At 40.3% G+C, this 26,621-nt stretch overlaps 1 protein-coding gene across 1 annotated transcript; it reads right to left on the bottom strand.

The window, feature by feature from the left end:
- Positions 1–14,460: 14,460 nt before the first annotated feature.
- Positions 14,461–17,250, bottom strand: LOC101846936 (thyrotropin-releasing hormone receptor-like). Its single transcript, XM_013090158.2, has 2 exons — positions 17,047–17,250; positions 14,461–15,281 (listed from the first exon to the last, which is right to left on the bottom strand). Exons 1-2 carry the CDS (start codon positions 17,237–17,239, stop codon positions 14,461–14,463), a joined length of 1,014 nt encoding a protein of 337 aa, XP_012945612.2. The 5' UTR covers positions 17,240–17,250.
- Between the last annotated feature and the right edge of the window lie 9,371 nt (positions 17,251–26,621).

The following is a 26,621-nucleotide window of genomic DNA, read 5'->3' on the forward strand; positions in this document are numbered from 1 at the left end:
TCGGTCGCTACCCGGATTCGAACCCGGGACCTTTGAAAGAGAGACCAACACCTTAACCTCTAGGCCACGAGAGCTCCCTCTTACTAACTATCTAGACACAAACAAACAAACAAACAAACAAACAAACAAACAAACAAGCAAACAAACAAGCAAACAAACAAACAAAACAAAACACAAACAAACAAACAAACAAATAAAAGCAAGTAAGTATTCAAAAACAGACAAGTATATAAAGAACAAACTCAAAACAAGTAGATCTAACAATCAAACAAAGAATTTTACAAAGACCAAACTCCGCAACAAACTCTCCAAGTCTCTAGTTGTGGTCAATGAGCGTGGCCAGAGTCCACAGAGAGTTTTGTTCTTGTTTTTGTATGTACGAGTGGAGTGCAGACAGCTGGAGACACTCACACTCACGTGCGCTAGCCTGGTACTGGACGGCGTTGCACACATCTTCTCTCTCCTTCCCCTTCCTCAGACAAACTGTTGCACACCCCAGCAAACTCCTGACGCCCTGCCTCGAGAATAACGGAGGAGACTGCACACTTTTTCGTCCCTCGGAAATGGCCATAGAAAAAAGCTGTACTGTGGAACACGACGAACCGAGCTCCTGGGCGAACACTTGGACTTCACACAAGCGCAGAGTCGAGGAATCCGCCATATAGACCGTGACAAACCGGCCAGAGACTGGATGACCACACGGCAGCAGCACAGTTCTCCCCAAACCCGCCTCCTCTGCCCTGTACGCGCACAACGTACCCAGACTATTCTTTTTCGGGAAATCCGGCTCGTCTTGGGGATTCCCCTCGGATACGTAAATGGAGAAACGCTTCATAGAGTAGTGATTATGACTGATGATTTCTACCGAGTGGACCAGAAAGGGCTGATGAAGATCGACCATCCACCAGTGCGTGCGAGTGTCGAGAGTATAGGTATCAGAACAGTAGGAGTAATTTGTGTCGGTGTTTCCGTCGTTAGCTAAGCTGGCTACATGTTTGAGAAACACACAGTTCTGTTCTGTCGGTTTTCTCAGAGCCACGTTGTTCAACTCGACTGCGGACGACACTGGGGTACTGGCCAGCCAGACAGCTAGTACAAGATGTATCATACTGTGAGTGCAGACTGAGAGAAGGCTCTTGTACCTCGACATTGAGTTCCTCAACATCGTGAATTGTTTATATCTCGTCACCGTTCTTTTTAAAAAATATTTTTAATATTCAATTTTTGCCACGAACCCAGCGTGTTTACGTGTTGTAATTTGCGTTTGTGTATTGTAATGTACTTATTATTTATTGCAATTTGGTGTCTACGTACATGTATTGTAACATTAGTGTTTAAGTACATGTATTGTAACATTAGTGTTTAAGTACATGTATTGTAACATTAGTGTTTAAGTACATGTATTGTTTTGTCTGATTATGTATGGCTTTATGTGTGTTAAGTGTAGTAGTGTGTGTTTATTTATTGAAATGAACGGATTAACTGAATGTGTGTGTGTTCGTGTGTGTGTGTGTGTATGTGTGTGTGTGTGTGTGTGTGTGTGTGTGTGTGTGTGTAAACCTCAGACGACTGGCTAGCACTTTATGGGGAGCGGACAAGGATGCACTCAGACAGCTATATGTTGGCTATGTACACTCTGCCATGGAATATAACCTAACCCTACAGACAATCTGCAGCAAACCGACTCAGAGGTCTCTTGACACAATTCAGAACCAAGCTGTACGATTTATCTCAGGAGCTTTGAGATCCACTCTAACTACAGCTTGAGAAATCCATACGAACCTGCGGAGAGAGGCAGCCGTTGTGGAGATGAGTCAGCGCAACAAGAGACTAGGGAAAAACCACACAAACAGAACGACTGAACACAGACGACCAAAGAAATGAATTCCTGTCAACGACTGAGGACTGGCGGGAGTTGAGCTGGGACGTGGGGAGTGGCGGGGGTTGGGGGGTCGGGTGGCGGGAGGTCAGGTCAAACATTTCCCATTTGAAGGGTGAATCTAATACTGAAAAACAAGAACATACGAGGGGCGTACCAAACGTTTTTTACCTGACCATGAAGGAATAAAGGAAGAAAGCTGAAATTTGTCACTAAGCATAATATTTGTCTATGTAGTCACCTCCCTCGGTAATACATTTTTGTGATTGACGTATGACCTTGAAAAGACCTTGAGAATAGAAGACCCTCTCTTTGTAAGAAAACCAGCCCTTTCCGCTTCTTTGACCTTCATCATTTTCAAAATGCCTTGTTTTTAAAATCCTTTTTCTGCTTGGGGAATTAAAAAAAGTCGGACGGGGCTAATAGAGTGGGTGTGGCAAAATTTCATAGCCACTTGCTCGCCTTGTAAGAACAAAAACTTCATTATCGCCCTGTGCTCAATTTTCTTCATGTTTATGTTGAAACTGGAGAACAACATACTCCCATTCACTTAAAGTGCGCTGGTGGTAAAAGACAGCAATAGGAGATTTCCCAAAATTTAGATGCATTCCATGAAGATGACTGTTGGCTTTCACCCAAAATTTCAGCTTTCTACCTTTATTCTGTCATGGTCAGGTAAAAACCTTTTTGGTATACCCCTCATATATATATATATATATATATATATATATATATATATATATATATATATATATATATATATATATATATATATATATATATATATATATATATATATATATTTTCTCCGTTCACTTTGATACCAGGACTGTTCTCTATACGGATTGTTTCACGGTATACAAGTAGGTGAAAAAAATATACTCCAACAAGTTTGGTGACATAATGTGTCCTAGCGGACTCCCCTTTCAAACTGCTTATATTCACTAGAGTCCCGCAGTTTTTATAGGAGCATTTTCGTCCCAGTTCAAATACCTAATATTTATAAGTTCCTTTCCCTCATTGATTGGTTCTTCCAACACTATAATCAGCTCGTGTTATATTTAATGTACGATGATGTCTTAAGTCTTTTTGACGACAATGTCAGGGGTTTATGAAAGAAAATAACAATGTTACATGATCTCAAGATATGGGGTTTAAAATTGAATACGAAGAAAAGTAAGGTTATTGTTTTTTGTAATAGAGGCTATCTCAAAAGGTTTGAGCTATAGTGTTGGGAAGGTAAGATCTTAGAGACAGTAACCTATTGTAGTTACTTGGTCATTTCAATTTCACCCCGTCTTTGCTGGAGATGAACGCTGGAAGATCGAGCCTGTAAAGTTCAGCGTTGTGCTTCTCGAGCTAGAAGGCTTTTCGGTTCATACCAAGAATTAGTTTTCGAAACGGCAAACAAACATTTTTGGTATAAAGATTAAACCAATGTTGCTTTATGGCTCTGAAAGTTAGGGTACCAAGAATTCAGACGTAATTGACAATGTTCAGGTAAAACTTTAGAAAAGTAAAAGCAACATCCAAGTGTTTAGCTCTGAGAGAAGTGGGCCAGGGGAGAAGTATTTATATTTAGATTATATGAATCATCATCATCATTGCCTTTCTCACCCTGCACCAGGGTATAGGCCACGGACAAACACCCTCCACTTTTCTCTATCCTGGGCTAGCCTCTTGATGTTATTCCATGTCTTTCCACTTTTCTGTACATCGATTTCTGTGATTCTTCTCCAGGTTACACGAGGTCTTCTACTTGAGCACTTCTGTGCATACTTACTCAAAATGATCCCCACTCCTTCCGCATGGTACTTATCTTCCCTCCCAGAATACAATACTTGCTCCCCCGAGCTGAGCTGCTCCTGTCCAGACTGTATCCAGTGTGTTTCGCTGACTCCTAGTATGTGCAGCCTGTATCTCTTCGTCTCTTGTACTACTTGAGAATTCTTTCCTGCTTCATACATGGTGCGAACATTCCACGACGCATTCCGGAGAGACTTGTTCGACAGAGAAAGTTTCGGGTCAGAAGAGTCCTTTCGGCTTTGTCCGCTGTCCTTCATTGTTCCTGCTGATGCAGAAGCTCCTCCGTCTCCCAAGATCGAAAAATAAAAAGCTGTGTTTGTCCGTGTTTCTGTAACTTACTGTTTTTTACTGGGTCGGGTAGTTGGCCCTCCGCAAACTGTCACTTTTCGGGCGACCAGACCTATGCACTTTTTGTCGCCTCTTACGTCACGCAGTATCACGGCAGGTGTATTCTTTGCTCCCCCATAGTAAAACTACGCCCCCCCCCCCAACCAGCAGGGGAGGATTATATGAATGGTGACATTAAATTCTGGTTAAGACTTAAACACTTAGAAAATCGCACATGCTCAAAGAAATGTTACATACAATTATATCGTCCTTGCGAATTAGGCAGAATCAATTGGGTTATTGAAGTTTAAAAAAACTATTATTTTCCCCGGGAGTTGGGTATGCCTGGTTTTCTCAAAGTGTTTGAAGCACTCGGTTATTTCTAAGTGAAGTTAAAAAATGCTTGTTGATCACTCTGTGCAGAACATAGAGGAAGAATTCTGTCGTAAGCTTGCTTATAATTTCTTTTCAAGAAACAGCTGAGTATATCATCAACCTCCCACGGTATTGGAACCGAGGAGCCATAGCTTTGTTAAAAATTCAAACTTTCCCTTTAATTAAGATGAGTTTCTCTTTATGCTTAATTGTTTGAACTTTGCAGATTAAAGGAAATTGCAACCCCCCACCCCCTCCCGACCTAATCATGACTCGCCTAATGACAAAAATATGAAATGTTTGCTCTATGAGAAAGGTTTGTGCACAACCTCAATTATTCCATTACGGAAACTCTATCTAATTCTACAACACGAATTTAAAATGTCGTTGCTGTGTTTGTCATTTATGATTTATACTGTTGTCAAGGAAGTGTCTTCTGTAAAATGTACTTTAATTGATGAGGGCCAATGACCGTAAACACTGGATAAACACGTAGGCCTACTTACTTAAATAGCTCGCCATGTCGAACTTCATTAAAAGCCTTTGAAAAATCTATATTTTACTTTACTGTTACTTTTCCGATCCAGCGGATTGAAGAATCAATAAAACATTAGTACGGTTCCTTCTACGCTTGAATACACCTGTCAATTAACACTGTCCGGGCGAATGTAGCATTTAGAGTACCTTTATCATGAGTTAAGGCATATTGTGTATTAAATATCTTTGGTCTAGACTTTTCCTCATTCTTTAAGTAAGTACTCGACCAAAATGTTCTCTACTATTTCCTTTAAAAAGTATTTCCAGATATTTTGACAATCTGTATAAAGTATCAATCTCGTCCTGCTTTTGATTCTATGCTGCCTGTATTTGAGCATCCTCTTTTCTCAGGTACTTCCTTGATTTTGGAATTCATATATTAAAATTTGTCATCTGGATTTTGATAATGACCACGTACCTGCCCTATGTAAGAAGCAGATGAAATAGAACCCCCCCAAAAAAACAAACAAACAAACAAACAAACAAATAAACAAAAAATAAGCGAACAAAAACACCCCCCCACAAAATAAACGACAACAACAACAAAACAAAACAAACAACAGATACAACAGCAACAACAACAACAGATGACCCCACCTCACTTATTTGCAAATATCTGGACTTGCATTCAAGATAAATGGATATTTTTTTCATCTAAATAAAGAAAGGTGAACAAACTTTAAGATGATACCAATAACTCTACATGCCTCAAAATTGACGAGAGCCTGATTCCACTACGCTGCCTCACTTATGATAGGAGGAATGTGGTCACGTTCCCTACAGGATGCCAAAAGTCAGAAGAGAAGCAGATGTCGGCAGTGGTCACCATCTTCATCTAGTGACGGCAAGGATAAAACTCAAGCTGAAGAAAACATTCACCAGGGAGGCGACAAGGACACGACTTAATGTTCACAAGCTCAGTGATGGCCATGTGAGATCTGCCTTCCGGCTGGACCTAAAAAAACCCCCGACGATGTCAAGCTCTCCAAAACCTGGAAGAAACCACTCCCAGTTCAGATGAAGTCAATACCCAATAGAAGCATATTGTTGAGGTCTACACAGAGAGCAGCAAAGCATGTCTTGGTGTCAAGACAAAGAATGCAAGCAAATAATGGATACAGCAAGGAGCAAGGAATACTATTGCAGGACGGAGAGAAACCAAGAAAAGACAGCTTGCAGCTAAGTCGATACGGCTACAAGAGAAGTACGAAGAGCATTACAAGGAAGCTTGCCAGAAAGTTAAAAGACTGGTCATGAAGGACAAAAGGGAAGCCATGGAAACGTTGGCAACTGAGGCAGAGGATGTAGCCGCTAAAGGTGAACAAGGCAACATATTATACAAGATCACAAGAATAATATGTGAGGCAACGTGGTGGAATCAGGCTCTCGTCAATTTTTGTGCATGTAGAGTTATTGGCATCATCTTAAAGCTTGTTCACTTGTCTTTATTTGGATGAAAAAATATCCATTTACCTTGAATACAAGTCGAGATATTTGCGAATGAAGGAGGTGAGGGTCACCTGTTTCAGAGGTAAAATTATTGAGAAAATGGCCGCCAAAGATTTTTTATTTTCTCAGCTTAGGATTCCGTGGTAACTGAAAAATTACATTTCTTGTGCCTTTAATCAACGGTTTTCAGAAAAATCCACACAGAAATGAGTTATTTAATGGGCATGAAAGGTTTTGAGCCAAAAAACAAATTTTTAATAAACATTCACAAACCTGCGGAAAAATGCAAGTTTCTTCACTTTGATTATTTTGACGAGAGCCTGATTCCACCACGCTGCCTGACATATGTGGCAAGTACCACGGTGGAATGAGTGGACCAATCAAGGACAAGACTGGCAAGCTGCTGACAATCGAGAAGGAACAGGAAGCACGCTGGACAGAACACTTCAGGGAAGTCCTAAACCAACCTCCTCCTGAGGACACCCCAGACATACAGGAAGCTACCTTGGATCTGGATATCAGCTCTGACCCACCAAAGAGACACGAGATTGTAAAAGCTGTTAAGAGCCTGAAATCAGGAAAATCTCCAGGAATGGACAACCGGAATGCTGAATTGTTTAAAGCACACCCAGAACTGACTGCCACCATTCTCCAGCCACTATTCAAAACCATATTGGAGGGAGAGCATATTCCCGAGGAATGGAGCATTGGAGTCATTTTTAAGGTACCAAAGAAAGGAGCTCTTGGAGACTGCAACAACTGGAGAGGTATCACGTTGCTATCAGTTCCCAGCAAGATCCTGGCCAAGATTATTATTAATCGGATGTCGGATGCCGTGGACAGCTGCTTAAGAAAAGAACAGGCAGGATTCCGCAAAGAAAAAAGATGCACAGATCAGATATTTGCTCTCTGCAAAATAATAGAACAGTGCACGGAATGGCAGAGACAACTTTATGTTAACTTCGTTGATTTTGAAAAGTCTTTGGACAGTGTGCATAGAGAAAGTCTTTGGTGCATTCTACAATCTTATGGAATCTCTTGCAAGATAGTTGAGGTCATCAAGAGCTTCTACCAAAATTTCAAGTGCTTTGTTGGAAATAGTACTACTGCTTTTGAGGTAAAGACAGAAGTTAGACAAGGATGCAACATGTCAGCAATTCTGTTCAACCTGGCCATTGACTGGGTCATGAGGAAAACAACAGAGGATACATCAAGAGGCATAAGGTGGACCCTCTTCTCCACCCTCGAGGATCTTGACTTTGCCGACGACCTTGCACTACTCTCCCATACCAACCAGCACATGCAGGAAAAAATAAAACGACCCCACAAATAGGGACTCCAGATTGGGTTAAGAATAAGCCAGAAGAAGACAGAAGTGATGACACTGAATGTAGGCTCCCCAACGCTGATTAGGATGAACAACGCAGACCTGCTTATAACAGACACATTTACCTACCTAGGCAGCATAATTAAAATTGACGGAGGCATAAAGGAAGGCATAATGAACAGACTCAGCAAAGCAAGATCTGCACACAGAAGCAGGATCAACACCTGGAAGTCAGGACAGTTTGATATACAAACCAAGTTAAAGCTGTATAACAGCTGTATACTATCCACATATACATATGGAGCGGAATGCTGTAGAATGACTGATCACGATCGGGCCAAGCTATGTTCTTTCCATACAACCAGCTTACGCCAAATCCTCCGAATCTTTTGGCCCAACAAGATTTACAACGCAGATCTTTTACGAAAATGTAGGCAAGAGGACATGACCACCAAAACAACAAGGAGAAGGTGGAGATGGATTCGGTATGTTCTGAGAAAAGAACCAGACTCTATTGTAAAGACTGCTCTCCACTGGACACCCGAAGGACACCGCAAGAGGGGCAGACCCAAAGTGACCTGGAGACGCACAGTAGAGTCTGAAATGAAGTCCTGGAACCATTCGTGGGGGACGTTGACCAAGATGGCTCAAAACAGACAGAGCTGGAGATCCTTTGTTGCTGCCCTAAACGCCAGAAGGCGCAATGGGTAGTAAGTAAGTAAGTGATAAAATAGAAGGCCAAATTGAGAAAAATTAATGATCCAAGTAGGAAACATACCGTTCGATTAAAGATAAAATGGCTTTGGTAGATTTTAGTCATGACTGTAAACAGCCCAGTGACGATGTGAGTCGGCTGTACAGGCACACCGTATAGTAAAAGCAAAAATTCCAAGTATAAACTCAAATTTGAAATAACTATTTTAAAGTCAAACCAAACATTGATAGAACGTTCCTCTGAAAATGAATGCAGTACAATTCAAGCTCTAGTAAACATGATTAAATCTCCATTATTATGATTGGGGAGAGAAGGGGATGAAGACATTAGTAAAAGATGTTAGGAAAGAAAATACCCCTATCCCTCCCCCTTTCCGCAAAATAAAAGTGATTTAAAACAAAAAAATTAAATTAATTAAGGATGGATGGCCCTGGGCATTATTATTGAGAGAGGGAGAGAAAGCAGATAAAATAAAATGTGAAAAACTATAACTTTTTAGAAAGGTAAATAAAGAAACACTGTAATGAGGCGAAAGAGGCACGGATAAGTAAATCCATATTAAGAAAAAGAAAGGAATTAAATTAAACAAAATAGAGAGTCAGCAAATTAAACGAAGAAGAAGAAGAAGAAGAAGAAGAAGAAGAAGAAGAAGAAGAAGAAGAAGAAGAAGAAGAAGAAGAAGAAGAAGAAGAAGAAGAAGAAGAAGAAGAAGAAGAAGTTTCAAAGTTTAAATGTTATTTACAAGTTACCAACACAACAAAGCAGAACTCCCCGTCCTGATATTTGAAGAAACGAGACGGCCGAGAACAAGAGCTTGTCTCGTGTGTCCCCACGACGGACGAACTGACTGACTGCCGTGTTCAACCAACAAGGGTGTCTGTTAGTGCTGGGCGGCTAGGTTCCCGATTATCAATAAAAGCTAGGAATCGTAGGAATCGACTCCAATCCCAATTACTTACTTCCTAATGATGCGATTTTTTCCAATTGTTACCTGGTTGGCTCCGAACATCTTCGGGAGTTGGGATAACCTTGATTTTGGAACACTAGGAAGCATTGACTTTTATTTTTCAAAAATACATTTTAAAAAAAAAGAGAAAAGATTTGAATAATTAAGGTAGCTGGTAACCATTGGTTGGCGTAAAAAGGAGTCGGAACTTTTCTTCCGTAGCATTAATCGTGGGACTCGGTTCCGGATTCAGTTCTTCGCCCAGCTCTAGTGTCTGTACTCACGGGTATCAATGCACATTATATAGTCTTGCGTAAAGATATAACTCGATTAGAAAAATGCCTTCACTCACGGGTATCGAATCTCGTGATACAATTTTGCACCACCGCTCCGGATTAAAACTAGACCAAACCTGATTAGAATACCCGGATAAGATAAGATAATATAAGATGAGATAAGATGAGATAAAATGAGATAAGATGAGATAAAATGAGATAAAATGAGATAGATAAGATTATACTTCATTGTCGCCTAGGGAAATTTTTCTGGGCTGTACAGGACCGTAAAAACGCATGGAGGTATATATTAAAATACTATTTTACTCTCATTAAAGTTCAATATATGAAAAGAAGAGTAAAGCTGACAAAATGTGCATATCGCATCAGATGCATCATTTAACCACATGCAGGAAGTTAATTACAAGCCCTTAGAGATACTGAACGCCCTTAAAAACGCAATGTTTTAAAAAAACGTTATAAAAAAGCCAAAAAAATGCTTTGATCGTCACGGCTTTTGGAGACACAAGTGAGCAGTTGTCAGTCCATACACCCATGCACGATTTTTGCTATTTTCATGAATACTTTTCATTACAGTACAGTAAACTATGCTTCAGTAAAATGTGTTCTTTGGTTGCTGTATTATCACAAACAAATAAAAAATCATTTACAAGGAAGATGATTCGTAGCACTTTCTAAACAAAAATATGTGGCAAAACACGATGGAATCAGGCTCTCGTCAATTTTTGGGTATAAGAAGTTGATGGTATCATTTTAAGGCCTGTCTACTTTCCTTGTTTTGGGGTGAAAATAATATCCATCTATGTTGAATAGAAGTCGAGATATGTGTGATTGAAGGAGATGAGGGTCATCTGGTTTCAGAAGTAAAAATAGCGAGAAAATAGCCGCCAAAGTTGAGTTATTTCTTTAGCTTGAGAGTCCATGGAAACTGAAAATTTACATTTCTTCTGCCTTTAATAAACTTTTTTTCAGTAAAATCCGCACAGAAATGTGCTCTTTAATGGGCATGAAAGGTGTTGAGCCAAAAAGCAACAATTCGATAAAAATTCCCAAACCTGCGGGAAAATGTCAGTTTCCTGACTTTTATTATTGTGACGAGCGCCTGATTTCACCACGCTGCGTCACATATAATCAACCAAATGTTTTCGTTTCATTCATTACAAGACTCCTTAACGTAGCAAAGCTGATCGCAACTTTCGCTTCCGCCTTGTTCGTGCCACGTAATCTACCTGAGAAGCAGCAGTACGGCTAAAATGCAGTGCTTGTTTACTTGGATTTACTTGGATCCAGAGCTAGAATCATAGCAGGCGGCACATGTCCATAGCTGCTCATCTCTCCTTTCCAGCGTCCACCTCAGGGTCTTCCTGCTAATTGTTTCCATGAGGAGCTGGTTTGAGACACCCCTGACAACTCCTCGGAGCAAACTTTTTTTCGCTGTGCCCCGCACACACTTTACTTTTATTGTGCTGAGTGTGTGGGAGTCTGTCTCCTCTTGGTTGTGAAGGCTCTCCTTGCATCTGGCGATCACCATTGGTGGGTCGAGCATGATTCGGCCATTGGATGCTGCTTTGCCGACAAGTTCATCAGCCCGTTCATTTCCGTGCACCTCGGCGTGACCAGGGCAGAACACCCATGCAGTGCTTGTATTGTTCTCGACTTATACAAAGGTTATGGCACACTTGACATGTCCCGGATGGACATGAAATATGGCAGCCTCGATTGACCAGCCCTGTTCAAGAGAGGCAGATTTTGCTGTCGCTTCTGCGAAATCGTTTCGTTCCTCTACAGCAAACAGCTCAAGTCATGCAAGGAGTGCGAGAAAATATTAATTCTTTTATCAGTTTGAGGCGCGGGGTAGTAAGTTGAGGGCTTATACGGGGTGCCCACTACGGCTGGATCGGGCCAATCGCCCGACTCGATCGCCTGAAACTGAAAACAAACACGTTTGTTTTTGAGGCGATCGAGTCGGGCGATCGGCTCGATCGGCCGATCCCGTCCGTAGTGGCACCCCGTATTAGATCAACAACTCCTTATTTAGGACTGCAATTAATGCAGCAGGACAAAGTAGGGGATAGCTGGGTCTGGGGAAGTACTGTGTGACTTTATGTCACTGAGGCGTTACGCTAGCCGTGAAGGCCGACTCGGGGCATCCCGAAACGTTGCTGGCCAACGGGGCTCTGGTGAAACAGCGACTGGCTTAGCAGGCAGGCAGTGGATATTAATTAATATTGCTCAAGAAAACATAAGGAGACACAAACAGACTGATCAAGCGACGATGGAGTGAATCTGTGGCAGAAACCCTCAGAGCTCACAGGATGTCCCTCCTACAGGCCACTCGCCTTGCTGCAGACCGACGCCTGTGTCTCCCCGCGACACCCACCGGTACAAGCGGAAGAAAAAGTAAAAGTAAGATTAACGAAGCCGCCTCGACAGCACCGTCTTCACTGTGCGAAACAGCAAAAAGAAAAAAAAAATCAAAATCTCTTAATCATCCAACACCACACTCCTGCCCTTACACTGCCTATGTAACAAACAGCACAGTATGTGGAAGATCACAACATGAATGTCATGGAATGGCCAGTGTACGTACCAGACATGTCTAAAACAGCGCACATACGGGATTAACTGAATCACAAAGTATGCGCGGTTTTGCGAATCTGGAGCTATTGGGAGATCGCGCTGCTGCGAAAGTGGGACAGCATTTCTCAACAAATCATTGAAAATGTCATAAAATCCATGTGAAGAGGTGTTTTGGCGTGTATACACGTTAATGATGGCCACACAATTTACTGAGAGTGCGAGATCTTTGTTGAGTTTCGATTTGTGTTTATCTGCGAATTTGTCTAAAAGGGTACTCCGTAAGAAGGAGGGCAATGTGTCGAAATAGGTTGAAGTGTGTGATCAAAATGGTCCACATTTGTTGGAAAAGGAATAAACTCCAAAAACCACTTCTTTTAATTTATTTTCATTTGATATACATGTGTTCAGATTGCAAACGGGGGCTTTCGTGGCCAAGAGGTTAAGGTGTTGGTCTCTCATTCAAAGGTCCCGGGTTCGAATCCTAAAAATTTTCTTCGCTAAAAATGTCTCCTTTCACCTCCTTTCCAGCTCTCCAGCAATATTCTGTCGTCTGCTTTCGTCTCCTTTTTCTGCCCCCACCCCCTCACCTCCTTTGCCCCCTCCTATAGGCTCCTGACTCTTTCTGCAGCCTTTCTACTGCTACTCCTTGACTCCATCTTACAGCTATCTTTCTACCACACCCCTGATCTTCTGGTAGGAAAGATCTACACTTAGCCTTCTCGGACAAGGGCGAACAATCTCACAGGGCCCGTGTGCAAGTTGCGCACGTTAAAGATCCCCTGGTGGTCTAAAATCGTTAAAAGTTGGCTTCGGCCGCAACCCGGGCAAAATTCAAAATTTCCTACCAACTAAAAAGTATTAGGTGTGTCCCGCACGCTCATATGACCTTATGCAGTTGCGAGCGCCGTAAAACCCTCTACTATTAAAAAAAAAAGACTGCAAAAGAAGTGTTGTATTTTTAATGGCGTTCAGTATATATTATGTAGGTACATAGGCCTACTCGAAAATGCAATACACATTTACATTTATTCTGACAGTAGCCTTACTTTAGACGGTAAGAAACTGATATATAATAGTACCAGTAGTAGTTAAGTAGTAGTAGTAGTAGTAGTAGTAGTAGTAGTAGTAGTAGTAATGCGCAATTTCCCACTCAACAGCAAACCGTATGCACTACACAACTATAGACAAAACAATCCACATTTTTGAGCACTCGTACGATGCGTTAGATAAATAATGAAGCGATGGCTTTAATCAAAAGCAAACCGTTATACCAACAGGCAACATCTCGTTAGTTTTCTGCGTGTATTATGATTGCAAAAAGTGCAATTTTCTAAAACATGACGACTTGAACAAAGAAACTAATCAGATGCATGTTGTACCTAAAACTTCAAACTGTTGTTCACGATTTTATACATTGTTTTGAACTGTCACGCGGAAGTCTGCTTTGATGATAACAGACAACAATAATTATTAAAAAGAACACTATTAGTATTGTTGCACCCCCCCCCCCCCCCCCACTGATGGCTATAGGAGCTTCACAATAAACTTTGATGAAATTTTGATAACAAAATGACAGCTTACACAATGGTGTTTAATAATTCGTAATTATAATAATTAGTATTTATGCGGGCCAATCGCCTGAAACTGAAAACAAACACGTTTGTTTTTGAGGCGATCGAGTCGGGCGATCAGCTCGATCGGCCGATCCCGTCCGTAGTGGGCACCCCGTATTAGATCAACAACTCCTTATTTAGGACTGCAATTAATGCCCGGGTGGCGGCCGAAGCCTACTCTTATCGATTTTAGACCACCAGTGGATCTTTAAGAAGCGCAACTTGCACACGGGCCCTGCGAGATTTTTCGCCATTGTCCGAGAAGGCTAGGTGTAGATCTTTCCTACCAGAAGATCATGGGTGTGGCAGAAAGACAGCAGTTAAAAGGAGCCAAGGAGTAGCAGTAGAAAGTGTGTGTGTTAGTGTGTGTGTGTGTGTGTGTGTGTGTGTGTGTGTGTGTGTGTGTGTGTGCGCGCGCGCGCGCGCATGTTTGTGTGTTTGTGTGCGTGTATACCATACTCATGTGCCATCATCTAGATAATGAATATTTAGTTTAGCTTATCAAATCTTAAAATTACTGATACTTTTTCGTTCATTATCAAAAAGACAACATTTTCTCTTGTAGGTAATAATTTATGTTTCTTTGAAATGATCGTTATCAAAAGACAAATTATTTTTTTCTGTGGGTCCAAAATGTTTTCATAAACACTGCTCGATATTTCGAACTCATTTTCAGATACACAAAAATATTCACACTAGAGTTGATAGTTTCGGTTAGGTATGATGAAGACCAAACGACAAGATAGAGATTGCGATAGACACCATTAATACGGAAATCTATGTCAATCACCATATAGAGAAACAGGAGCGTGGGAGGAAGGGAGCAGACAATGAAAATGACAGCGATCAAGGTCACCATTTTTACCACCTTTTGATCTTTGACCCCAACTCCTTCCGCTGCACGATCAGACTTGGCCGCAGTGGCCTGTCGCCATTTTGTTTTACTGTTGAGTTTGACGATAAGAACGATGGTACAGCAGATGACGAAGACGAAAGAAAACGTCGTAGCAAATACGCCTAGGGCGAGAAATGTAATGGCTTCTAGCATTTCTCTCTCGGCCGTGAACGTGGTTTTTAGCACTGTAGCATTTACGGTAAACTCAAAAACCCACTCAAGTCTGTTTCCAAGGCAGAAGGGGATCATCAAAACAGACATGGCAATGTAAATGGAGATAATAATTGTCTTTGTCCTTCCCGGTGTGATGATCGTCTTCACCTTCAGAGGGACAGCGATACACAGGCATCGTTCGAAAGTGATGAAAGCGGTGATAAAAGTAGCGATTTTGACAAAGAGGACATGGGGCATGGCCCCGGTGAGGTACAGAATATCCTTGGGGTCAAAGTTCAACTCTGAGCGATAGAAAAGCGGGTTCTCGCAGATGCTTATCCATATCATGGTCAGCAAGGAGCACAGGTCAGACACAGCGAGCCCTGAAAAGATGAACATTTTACGGGGTGGAAAAAAAGCAAAACATAATCTTATTGTTATTCTTCATTTTATTTCTGTGGAACATTTGGCAACATATGTAATTATATAATCCTAGATATTTAAAACATTGAACTTGTTTGATCTTTTTTATCTTTGCTTATGAGATTGCATAAAGGATTTACTGCTTCTTATTTTATTCCCATGAATTCTGTTTTCTTCACATTCAACAATAACTCTTTACGCTTACTTTCCGTCTATGTCAAGCTAAGGTGAATAAAGCATTTCTGATGCCCCCTTTCAGGAAGAAAGCCGAATTGTGTTTTGATGTCTCTGATCATTAGACATTAATTTCTCAATCTTCTCATGAGTTCTGGCAGCAAGGTTAGTGTACAATGACTCAAAGCACTTATTGTTTTATGAATCTCACACTCAGTGGCACCTAGTGATTTAGATAAAGATATGAAAACTGACTTAATCTCATCGCTGTCACAGATTAAAAAAAAAGTGATTTGTTGTTATTTCAATGCCTTGTTCTTTTTTTTCTTCTGACAATAACTTTAAGTGAGATATTAGCTTTCCCTTTGCTTTTGCTTCTTTTCATTTTTTGACTGGCAGTTTGTACTTCTGCCTTTCCATGATTGTTCTTGGGAGATTACAGCTGTGCTTTCTCGTTGCCTACAGCCAATTTGGGTACAGTTTTCCCTGCTAGCCTTTGTGGTATAGGGAGACATCTCACAGGACAGTGGGGGCTTTGGTAGGCTTTATGGCGCCTCTCATCACAAAGATGGTCCCGTCTTTTGGTATATGTGATATTTTCTATAGCACCTGTGTACCGAGGGTTCCCCTCTACTCTCCACTACCATCCCCCTTTTGAATTTGGTTTGCGATTACTTAGCAGATTACCTCCACATCTGAAGGCATTTCCCCTCTCCACCACCAGGGGACACGCTGGGTAAAGTATGAGGACCCAACACTACTTCAGTAAATACGGTCTTCTATCTTTACCGCTTTGGGATATTTGATCATCAAACTTGTTTTAGCCACTGAGTGTTTTTTTGGGGCTTCGATTTATGTTCTTAAAAAAAACAAACCCAATAGAACAGTAGTCTGGAGTCAGATTACTGGTCGTTTAAAAACTTTTCACTTTTTGGGTAATCGACTTCTGTGGTGTAGAGGTCAGGAGCTTCGCTGACGCGCGCAGAAGATTGTGTGCGTTTGATTCAAGAGTGGGGGGGGGGGGGGGGGTTATTTTTTATTGAGTGTCTCCGTCTTAATGCCTGGGTTGGACTTGGCGAGTGTTTTGGTTCTTTTCGCACCATTATCTTATTTAAAAAACCCAACCATTTTGCCCTGGCCATTTTGTTTGTCAAAAAAGTTTTGAATTGCCATTTGTGTCTCCCAGTGTCATAGTATTATGTTCCAATGCAGTAGCAGCTCTTTTGACATTTCGCAAACGACTTGAATTGGCGGATTTTTTATAAGTCGGGAAAATCGCGAGAACAAAATGCATTTCTCTCTCCTTTAAAATACATTTCTAGGTTTTGAAAAGTAGAAGAGATTGCTGACAGTATTGCAGATGAGCTGGATGCTATATTTCATCAGAATGTCTACTATATTCACCTCGTATATGAGGACTATGTTCCTTTTTGATGACTCCTGGATAGACACATTAGCAGTAAGTGACTGTAGATTTGATTATTTGTTAGTAACTGTAGATTTGGTTATTTGTTAGTAACTTTACTGTAGATGTGATAATTGCCATCTCACCCATGAGGCTGATGTTCATGCTGTCCTGAAAGCCTTGCTTGGCAAACACCACAATGTTGATGATGTTGGAGGCCACGCCGAACAGACTAAGGAGACCTGAGATGACCACCACGTTGACCATTTTGATCGCATACAACTGTTCATCGCTTACGATATTTGCATAATATGAGCCAGAAGGTGACGGTGTTGTCATTGATAAGCCCATGTTGTAATCGCATGAGTTAGTTGAGTTGTTTCCCCACAAATGTGACATCGACATTCTGGGTGGGAGAGACGTGTGGGACATCGACACCACAGTTACTTTAGCGCGAGGCTCCTCCCCTATTTCAGGCACAGACCTTGATGTATACACTCAGTACAAAGGAAACCAAGGCCCAATTAAAAAAAACAACCAAAAAACCTCCCACATGCTAGTTGAACATTTCTCTTTCTTTGTGTTAATGCAACACAGTTTAACGGGATATTAAGATGAAGATTATGTATTTAAAATTGTACAACAAGAATGTATTACTTGTCATTACATCTGTGTCATATAATCATATACAATGACGCTGGTCATTTATCGCTGTTATTGTAGTCAGATTGGTGTAGTTATACTGAACGTCAGTGCTGACAGTCTATTATAACCATTATTCTAACTGTCTGAGCAAACATTCAGCACATAATTGTAAAGATCTGAATGTCACAGTCATCGTAGTGACAATATCGACCCTCGATCAAAAGGGGTAAATCTCTTCGTTTGTCAGATTCATTATACAACTCTTTGTTGGGTATGACTCTGACCCTGTGTGCCCATTACCACAGCAGATTAAAAAAATGGTATCTTATCATAGGTCGACCTTTAGGAACCCGTAGACTAGACGAGTGTGCTACATTTTATGTCAGCAATTATAAGTCAAAACACAGACAAAATGTGAAAGACAGCGAATGTTTGATCATTGATTTGTGCTCACTTAATCGCTATAGTTAAATCTATGTACAAAAAAATTGACATTTCCGCTGGTATTAACAGTCTCTCACGCGCTTTTTTTGGGGAGTTTGTCTTTCTTTGTTGGATTTTTCTTGGTTTTAAAATGTACGACTCATCGACACTATTTATTTAGCTCGTAAAGGAGACGGACTACGACTCTACCTGTCAAGGCCTACCCAGGTTGTGAGGAATATAATGTCACAGCAGAAAGACGAGGTACTTGATGATGAAAAAATGTCTTCACGCGAGACTCGAACGTGTGTCTTCTACGTGTGACGGCGAGGGCCATGACGTCATACCACAGACGCCGGTGACGTTTCTGTGTGTTGTGACAGGAGGGAAACTTTGTCTGAATAGAGCGATACAAAGGTCCGAACCATGCATATGAGAGATAATATAAACAACCGTAATATATAACCGATTTATTAACGGGCCTATTCATAAAACCAAGGCTCAGTGACACTTAAAGAGTTTCGAGAAAATGGGAAAAACATGATTTTGATAAAAACAACTGCCGGTGGAATGAAACGTTTATTATTAGCATGAAGGTTACGTTTTTAACTTTCTGATAGTTTTGTAGCAGCCTACCTCCAGCAGAAAAGGCACCCCCCCCTCAAATTCTAGTTCTCTTGCATTCAATACCAAGGTTAAGTTCATGCTGCTGAATTAAAACTTCCCTTAGACCTGGTATTTTATTTGATGGAAAAGGGGGAAAACACCCAAGTCCATGTCAGCAAGTAGTCTATTCCACAGCGTTGTCTTCCTTGACACCAGACTGGAGACTTTCTTAGAAGTGTCTGACATTTGTGGGAATGATCTTTTTACTGCAGAGTCCCATCACATCCTTCATCTTTGCCTTCATATCAACAGGAGTTTGTTGTATTGATTTTTTTTCTCTGCTGTGAGAACAGATCGAATCCCACGTTTAAACAATGTCACTTTCTTCCACGGTTCCACTTCGTTGATAGTGTACCGGCACCAAACTTCTGTTGGGTGAGATTCAAATGTTAAGTAAAGTGTGTTCTGTCTGGCTCTTGGCTTTGTCCAGAGGAGAATCAGTGGACACTGCTGAAAAAAGTTTACTCCCAGAGGTGTCTTTGAAAGCAGACTTCGGAATCTTCATCAAAACCGTTTTACCGGGTGAAATGACAATGAACTAAGTAGCTACAATGAAGCTTATGTTACAGTGATCTTGTCAGTGCTCACTATTTTCAGCAAATCAAAATTAGAAAATATTTCCAAACAGAAAAATGAATTTATTTTTAGCTGCACTTTGTTTCAGTTAAAGTTAACTTCACACATAGGACGATCAATAGGTGAAGACTGACTTGATGAATGTGAGAATGACTTGCATTGAGTCGCATCACTGTGTAGGCCTGGTAGGTACAGCTAGTGGACACTGAGGATCCTGATTCACTCATTGACAGGGGATAGGCAAATTCCTCAACAAGACCCTCCAATTGGCTTCTGAATCTCAACATGTGCTGCTGAGGTATCCGATTGTTATGTGGAAGAAGAGATTTTAAAAACAACAGATTTTCATCTTCCTCTTCCCTCCTCCTCTCCTTGGGTTTGTTAAGGCGGTAATTCAACTTACTCTCTTCTATTTGGAGGACACTTCTCTGGTTCAATCGTGTCCCGCTTTTTTCTCCTCCCATGCTCCTGAAATATAGGTTCAGATATGTGAGGCAGCGTGGTGGAATCAGGCTCTCGTCAATGTTTTGGGCATGTACAGTTATTGGTATCATCTTAAAGCTTGTTCACTTGTCTTTATTTGGGTGAAAAAACGTCCATTTATCTTGAATAGAAGTCGAGATATTTGCGAAAGAAGGAGGTAGAGGTCACCTGTTTTTCGAGGTAAAATAAGTGAGGAAATGGCCGCCAAAGATTAGTTATTTCCTTAGCTTAATAGTATGTGGTTACTGAAAATTTACATTTTTGTGCCTTTAATCAACGTTTTTCAGAAAAATTCACTTAGAAATGAGTTCTTTAATGGGCATGAAAGGTGTTGGATAAAAATTAATAAAGTTTCTTCACTATGATTATTTTGACGAGAGCCTGATTCCACCACGCTGCCTCACATATGATTGCTTGACGGTCACCGTCATTTTGTGTCTCCGACTCCGTGCAGTCTCCTTGGGTGTAACTGTTTTGTCAACTACATCCAGCAAGCTGATTTGGCTATCTTCATTAAACATATCTTGTGAGGAACCAGCAGCAGGACTGTCACTGGAAAGCAACGATTTCAGGGGTCCTTTTGTGGTTCTCGGTGTCACAATGTCTTTTAAAAACAAGAGGGATTTGAAACCTTGCCATTTCAGAAGGTTACTTTACACCATTATCAGGGACAGACTTATCAGCATATATATGGGAACAAGACGTTAAAAAATTGATGAAAACAATTTTTAACATCATCTAGCAGAAGACTTCGTATCATTCATTTATTATTACATTGTCGTGGCTGTCTTGGGTGAGAATTTAATATGCTATGTGTTCATAAAATTATGATGTCAAATCCCTTTGAAAGCCTATGGCCACTGACTCATGATCTCAAGACATGCCTACCCTGCTCTACATAGGTGAACTACGTGGCTGTAGTGTTTACCAGCTTGATGACTTGGTGGCATGGGATTCTTACACTTTACGCAGAGGATCGTCTTGGCCACACTGGGAGCAATACAACGACTGGTGTAATGCACTGCGTGCTGATGACGTATTCAGTGGGTGATGTTAGGGCTCATACTCCTTTGCGGGGGCGGGGCGGGGGGGGTTGGTTAAGACTGGGATAAATTATTTAAAATATTGTTTTTGTTTTGGTATGTGTTTTACGGCGATTGCAATTACATTATGTCATATGAACGCACGGGGCACATTAAACATTTTTACTTCGGTAGGAATAAATTCTGAATTTTGGTGATTTTGGACCACTACGGGATCTTTAACGTGTGCAACTTGTACACTGGACCTTTGCAATTTTTCACCCTTATCAGAGAAGGCTACATGTGATATCTTAACTACCCTAAGATCAGGAGTGTGGTTGAAAGACAGCAGTAAGAAGGAGCCAAGTAGCAGTGGAACGGTTGCAAAAAAAAAAAAAAAAAGAAGTCAGGAGCCCAGAGGAGTGGGCAATGGTGGAGTTAAGACGACAGAAAATGGTTAGAGTGCAGGAAAGAAGGTGAAGAAGACAATTTTAGAGAAGATAATTTCCCGTCGCTGTCAGGTTTCGAACCGGGGACCTATTGAATGAGAGGCAGAAACGTAACTTCTAGACCACGAGAGCCTCTAATGTAATATTTAATTCATTATTGTCCCAAAAGAGCAATTTGTAGACTAGGACACTAAAAATCTTTCATTGTACCGATCCTGTACACGCTTCAAAAGAGCGGTGTTTAATATTGAGCACAAATAGAGAAACGTTATTACCGGATAAAGATTAAAAAAAAAGCTTGTTATGTCTCTGGCCCACTGGTCCACAGGAGCGCCTTGCAAATTTATGTTCACATTGTGGCAAATTAATAAATGAGCTACATTAAAAAAAATGTTCACGTGGACATTCAAAAGTGAGCAAGCTATAAATAATATGTTTAACACTAACTACTTACACGTCTCCAGCCCCTCCCCCCTCCCCAGCGCCAGTTTGTGCATCCAAGCACGACAAAAAAGTGCACCATTGGTTTTTTTCTACAGTTACACTCTCAGTATATCCCTACTGTTACATGTACTCCACTATAATGTTGTTACTGGTGCACTCCTTATAACCTGACCACATTTAGACTAAAAAACCCATCACTTAGATAATTGTCCCGTTTATCTTAAGCGTTCATAACATTTTCTAAAATTGTCGTCGATTGGCTATGGCGTTTGGCTACACACCACATCTATCTGCTGCCGCTGTTGCTATGCTGTTTGGCATCAGTTCCGTAAATGGGACAGAATAGTATGCCGGTCTTTTTGGTGCGTAGTTACGCCTGTGTTGGCTATTTCAGTTTCTCTCAACAACATTTCTAGTGGGTCTTTTCCGTTCAACCTGCTTTGAAGGTGTGCTAGAGTTGCAGTTGAGGCTTCCTGCAGCTTCCCTGAGCCAAACCCCTCTATTCCAGAAGGCCGATACGAGCGCCTTGTTGCGGGTTGCGATGCTAAATCAAGGTATACTGTTTGAGCCACGCATAGAGAAAGGTTCCAATAAAGTTGTGTTTTTTTATATTCTGACAAGGAATTATCAAGTACATCCGATCCATTTTTTTGTCGAAATTTTACTTACCCATGTTGTCTCACCACATAAAAGACCCTATTTGCATTGCTTAGAGACTATCTGGCTTATTTAAAGGTAAACAATCACAAAACTTCCTATGATTACACTTCAGCGATAGCCAAATCACGAGCAAAAGAAATCAACACGAAAATACTTCGGGGTAATTTAATCAATCCATGATTGAAAAGTGTTGCTGTGCACCGACTGGCCTTTTATTCCTCTCCGGAATGGCCGGCACGCCCCTCACGTCTGACACTTGTGACGTCATAGCTGAGATCTTTAGTTCTAGTTATTATAACCTCTTTGATATGGACACAGTTGGCTCAAACAGAAACTTCAAAATGTTTTCACTCATTCATCGTGTTAAAGCCTTGCACTACCCACTCATGCTGCACACCAATCTAAAACTAAATGGATTGTACATCATCTAACATATGAACTTGTCATCTACGAAAAGAATAGGCTGAGATATTGTCACTCAAAATCAACCTAAAAAGTCAGACTTGGAAAAAATATGCGTAATCAAAGAATGTTAAGGGTGTGTCGGTGTGTTTATTGAGGTGCATCAACATTGGCAATGACAGTGACAATGACAATCTTTATTCATCTCACAGGGAGAAATTTGTCTTGGTCATTTACAATGGCAGTGGATGTTACAAAGGTAAGGTGGGCTCTCGCATATACACAACAAAACAGGGCATTAGTAAATGCATGTTTTACGTGTTGAAACAACCCGTTCCGTAAAGCATTTTCTCTCTCTCTCTCTTTCTCTCTCTCTCTCTCTCTCTCTCTCTCTCTCTCTCTCTCTCTCTCTCTCTCTCTCTCTCTCTCTCTCTCTCTGTTTCATTCGTAGCACTGTGTGTTCAGTAACCTCACAACAGTCGGTACGGATGAAATACTATGTCTGTCTGTTCTGTTTTTCTTGGAAATGTATCGTTAACTGTCGGTGGAATGGACATGTATTGAATGTCAAATAAATGGAGAATATTATTGTCTCTGCAATGAGCAATATCGTTTTCGATATTTTCAAACATATTGGAAAACAGAACAGTCACAAACACCACGCAAAACCTGGACTTAACTTTTAAAGTGTTATTAGAATTTTGTTTAGAAGCCATTAGATAAGTAGAGCACGACTCCTTTTTGCGCATGCACTGTGTTAGTTAGACTTGCACATAATCATCTGTCACTGAGGAACAGAATCCAAGAAACTGCCATAATTTAGGTGGTCTACCTGGAATGAACAAAACGACAACCGTGAGAATCAATCAACAGTAAGCTTCGTTTAGAGCACTACACCACGCAAGTTCTGGAACGTCACGTCTTATCCTTATTTTTGTCATGGTGTCATTCAAGTAGACATCTCCATGTACGACAAAGCACATTCTCACAGGGCCAGCGCCTCTCGACAATTCTTGGGAAATCAAACCAAACCAAATAGTGGAGTGGTCACCAGTAAATATCCACGTTTCAAAACCTACTGATACGATGAACCCTAAGTTTCCTCAGTCCCGAGAAGGCCTAGGTTGAACCCCACGAAACAGAAGCTGAAGAATCACGACTTGACGCCCAGTCGAGACAGTTCTGTTTGCAACTCTCTGTCACGTAGATGAATGAAATGACAAATGTGACGCAGCGTGGTGGAATCAGGCTCTCATCAATTTTTGGGTATATAGAGTTATTGGAATCTTCTTAAAGCTTGTTCACTTGTCTTTATTTAAATGAAAAAAATATCTTTTTATCTTGAATACAAGTCGAGATATTTGCGAATGAAGAAGGAGGGGGTGCCTGTTTTCAGAGGTAAAATTAGTGAGAAAATGGCCGCCAAAGAATAGTTATTTCCTTAACTTTAGAGTCCCCGGTAACTGAAAATTTACATTTTTTGTGCCTTTAATCAACATTTTAAAGAAAAACCCAGACAGAAATAAGTTCTTTAACGGGCATGAAAGATGTTGAGCCAAAAAATAAAAATTTGATAAAAATTCACAAACCTACGGAAAAATGCAAGTTCTTCACTTTGATTATTTTGACGAGAGCCTGATTCCACCACGCTGCCTCACAAATACCAAAATGACCAAAATTTATCAGTCCATGACCAAAGGGTTCGTGCTCTAAACAAAACCAATGTCACCTCAACAAAATACTAACAAGCAGTGGCGAAGGCTGACTTGTTTGACAGGGTAATCAAAGAGACACAAAGAACGAAATACAGATAAAGTCATACACAAAAAGTTTTCCCAGAACGGGAACATAATGAACAAAACGTCTTATTTCAAGGTGGCATCACTAAATTGTAAATGGAAACAAATCGTTAATTCATGTTGTATGTTGACCCATAAAAAACCCAACAAAAAATGTAATATCTCATTAATTAATTACTGTCCATATTTTAGGAAAAACATAATTATAACATTTAAACAAGCTATAGAACTAATTATCTCAAGATGTTTAAACAGTAAATGCAACTAAAGATGTGAATACGCGAACAGGAGTCAAAGAAACAGAGATGACAATACTACAAAATGTATTATCAATTTGGTTTCGAATGTGGTTGTCTTTTTCTAGTAGCCTTTCGCAGCCAGAAGTCAATATAACCATGAAATGATATGATTATAGGGTTCTAAAAAGTAGAGGGAACCCCCCCCCCCAAAAAAAAACAAAAAAAAAAAAAAAAAATAAAACCTAAAAAATATAGCAGTCATGAGATTATTAGGAGTTTTTCCTCTCTTACCTTTGTGAGGTAGACTCAACCAGTTTAATTGTTAGCTTACACAATAATAGTTGATTGCGACTGCTTAAAAGAGTGGCCCAAAAATGGTGAATAGGATATTTATGAGGAAATGAAAGAGTTTTTAGTGTTTTGCACACTGCTTGTTGGTGATTTCCTGAACATCTTTTACCATTTAAATTTATCAGGCCATTTTCTATTAAGATCTACCGGTTAATTTGACTGCGTTAAGGAAGGAAAGCAGTGATTATTTGATTATGTAGACGTTTTGCACCTTCTGACGAGCACATTCAATATTAAGTCTAAATATTGCATGGTATTTGTCATTTCTCTGCTTTCCAATCTGTTTGAAACTATCGAAATAAAATAGCGTTTATAGCCGTAACAAAATTCTACTTTCATTTGATAAGCAATGTATATCCATTCCAACAATGTTGATTCACCTCAATGCACGCGCGGACACACTTTTAAGATTCTTTAGTTTAGCAAATTTAGGGAAAATCTGACATAAAAAAGTTAATTTTAAGTGACTATATGTCTGGTGACTGTCATGATCAATGAATTATTAATGTGCCAAATGATGCAGAATTTATTTAGCTTTATATTGGTAGGCTGCATGAGTTGGTAGTGAAAGATCTTAAAACAATAATTGTATGAATATGATTTCGAGTTAATTTTAGACGACACTGTATACTCAATTTTGCCACCTTCCCAACTACGATGTACTAGAGTGCTTTGAATTTAAATTAATTGTTTAAAATGTAAACATTTTTGCCTTCTTATTTCAAAATTAGAACCCCCATACTCATTCAAAAAGTGTCTTCATATTTTCAGAAATAAAACTCTGACTTGCAATAAGAACTTTATAGATTCTCTCCCCATTATCTGACCTATCCAAGGCCCCCGTCCGTCTATGAACTCACACTTACACAAACCTGATCACCCGTCCGTCTATGAACTCACACTTACACAAACCTGATCACCCGTCCGTCTATGAACTCACACTTACACAAACCTGATCGTCCGTCCGTCCCTTCACACAACGGGACATCAGCTAAATTCTCTATTTCTCTTCCCACACATTACAAGATATCTGCTAATTTCACAATTTCACACCATCTGGTTTGAATCTTATTTAAGCTTATAAATTGTTATTGATCACAAAAATTGTTCTTTTTTATCTGTCTGTAATTTTATAAATATACGTGGAAGAGATAATTGAGAGAGCAGGCACTTGTGGGTGTGTCCGCTGGCGAATGTGTGTGTGTGTGTGTGTGTGTGTGTGTGTGTGTGTGTGTGTGTGTGTGTGTGTGTGTGCGTGCGTGTGTGTGTGTGTGTGTGTGTGTGTGTGTGTGTGTTTGTGTGCGTGTATGCCATACACATGTGCCATCAGCTAGATAATGAATATTTAGTTTATCTTATCAGATCTTCAGATTACTAAGATTTTTAAGTTCGTTTTAGCAAAAAGACAACATTTTCCCTTGTAGGTAATAAATTATGTTTCTTTAAAATAATCGTTATAAAAAGACACTTTATTTTTCCATTGTGTCCACAAAGTTATTTTTCCTCATTGTTCCAAAACATTTTCATAAACACAGTTCGATATTTCGAACTCATTTTCAGAT

The sequence above is a fragment of the Aplysia californica genome, unplaced genomic scaffold, assembly GCF_000002075.1.
Source record: "Aplysia californica isolate F4 #8 unplaced genomic scaffold, AplCal3.0 scaffold01158, whole genome shotgun sequence".
In the NCBI taxonomy this organism is placed as follows: Eukaryota; Metazoa; Mollusca; class Gastropoda; order Aplysiida; family Aplysiidae; genus Aplysia; species Aplysia californica.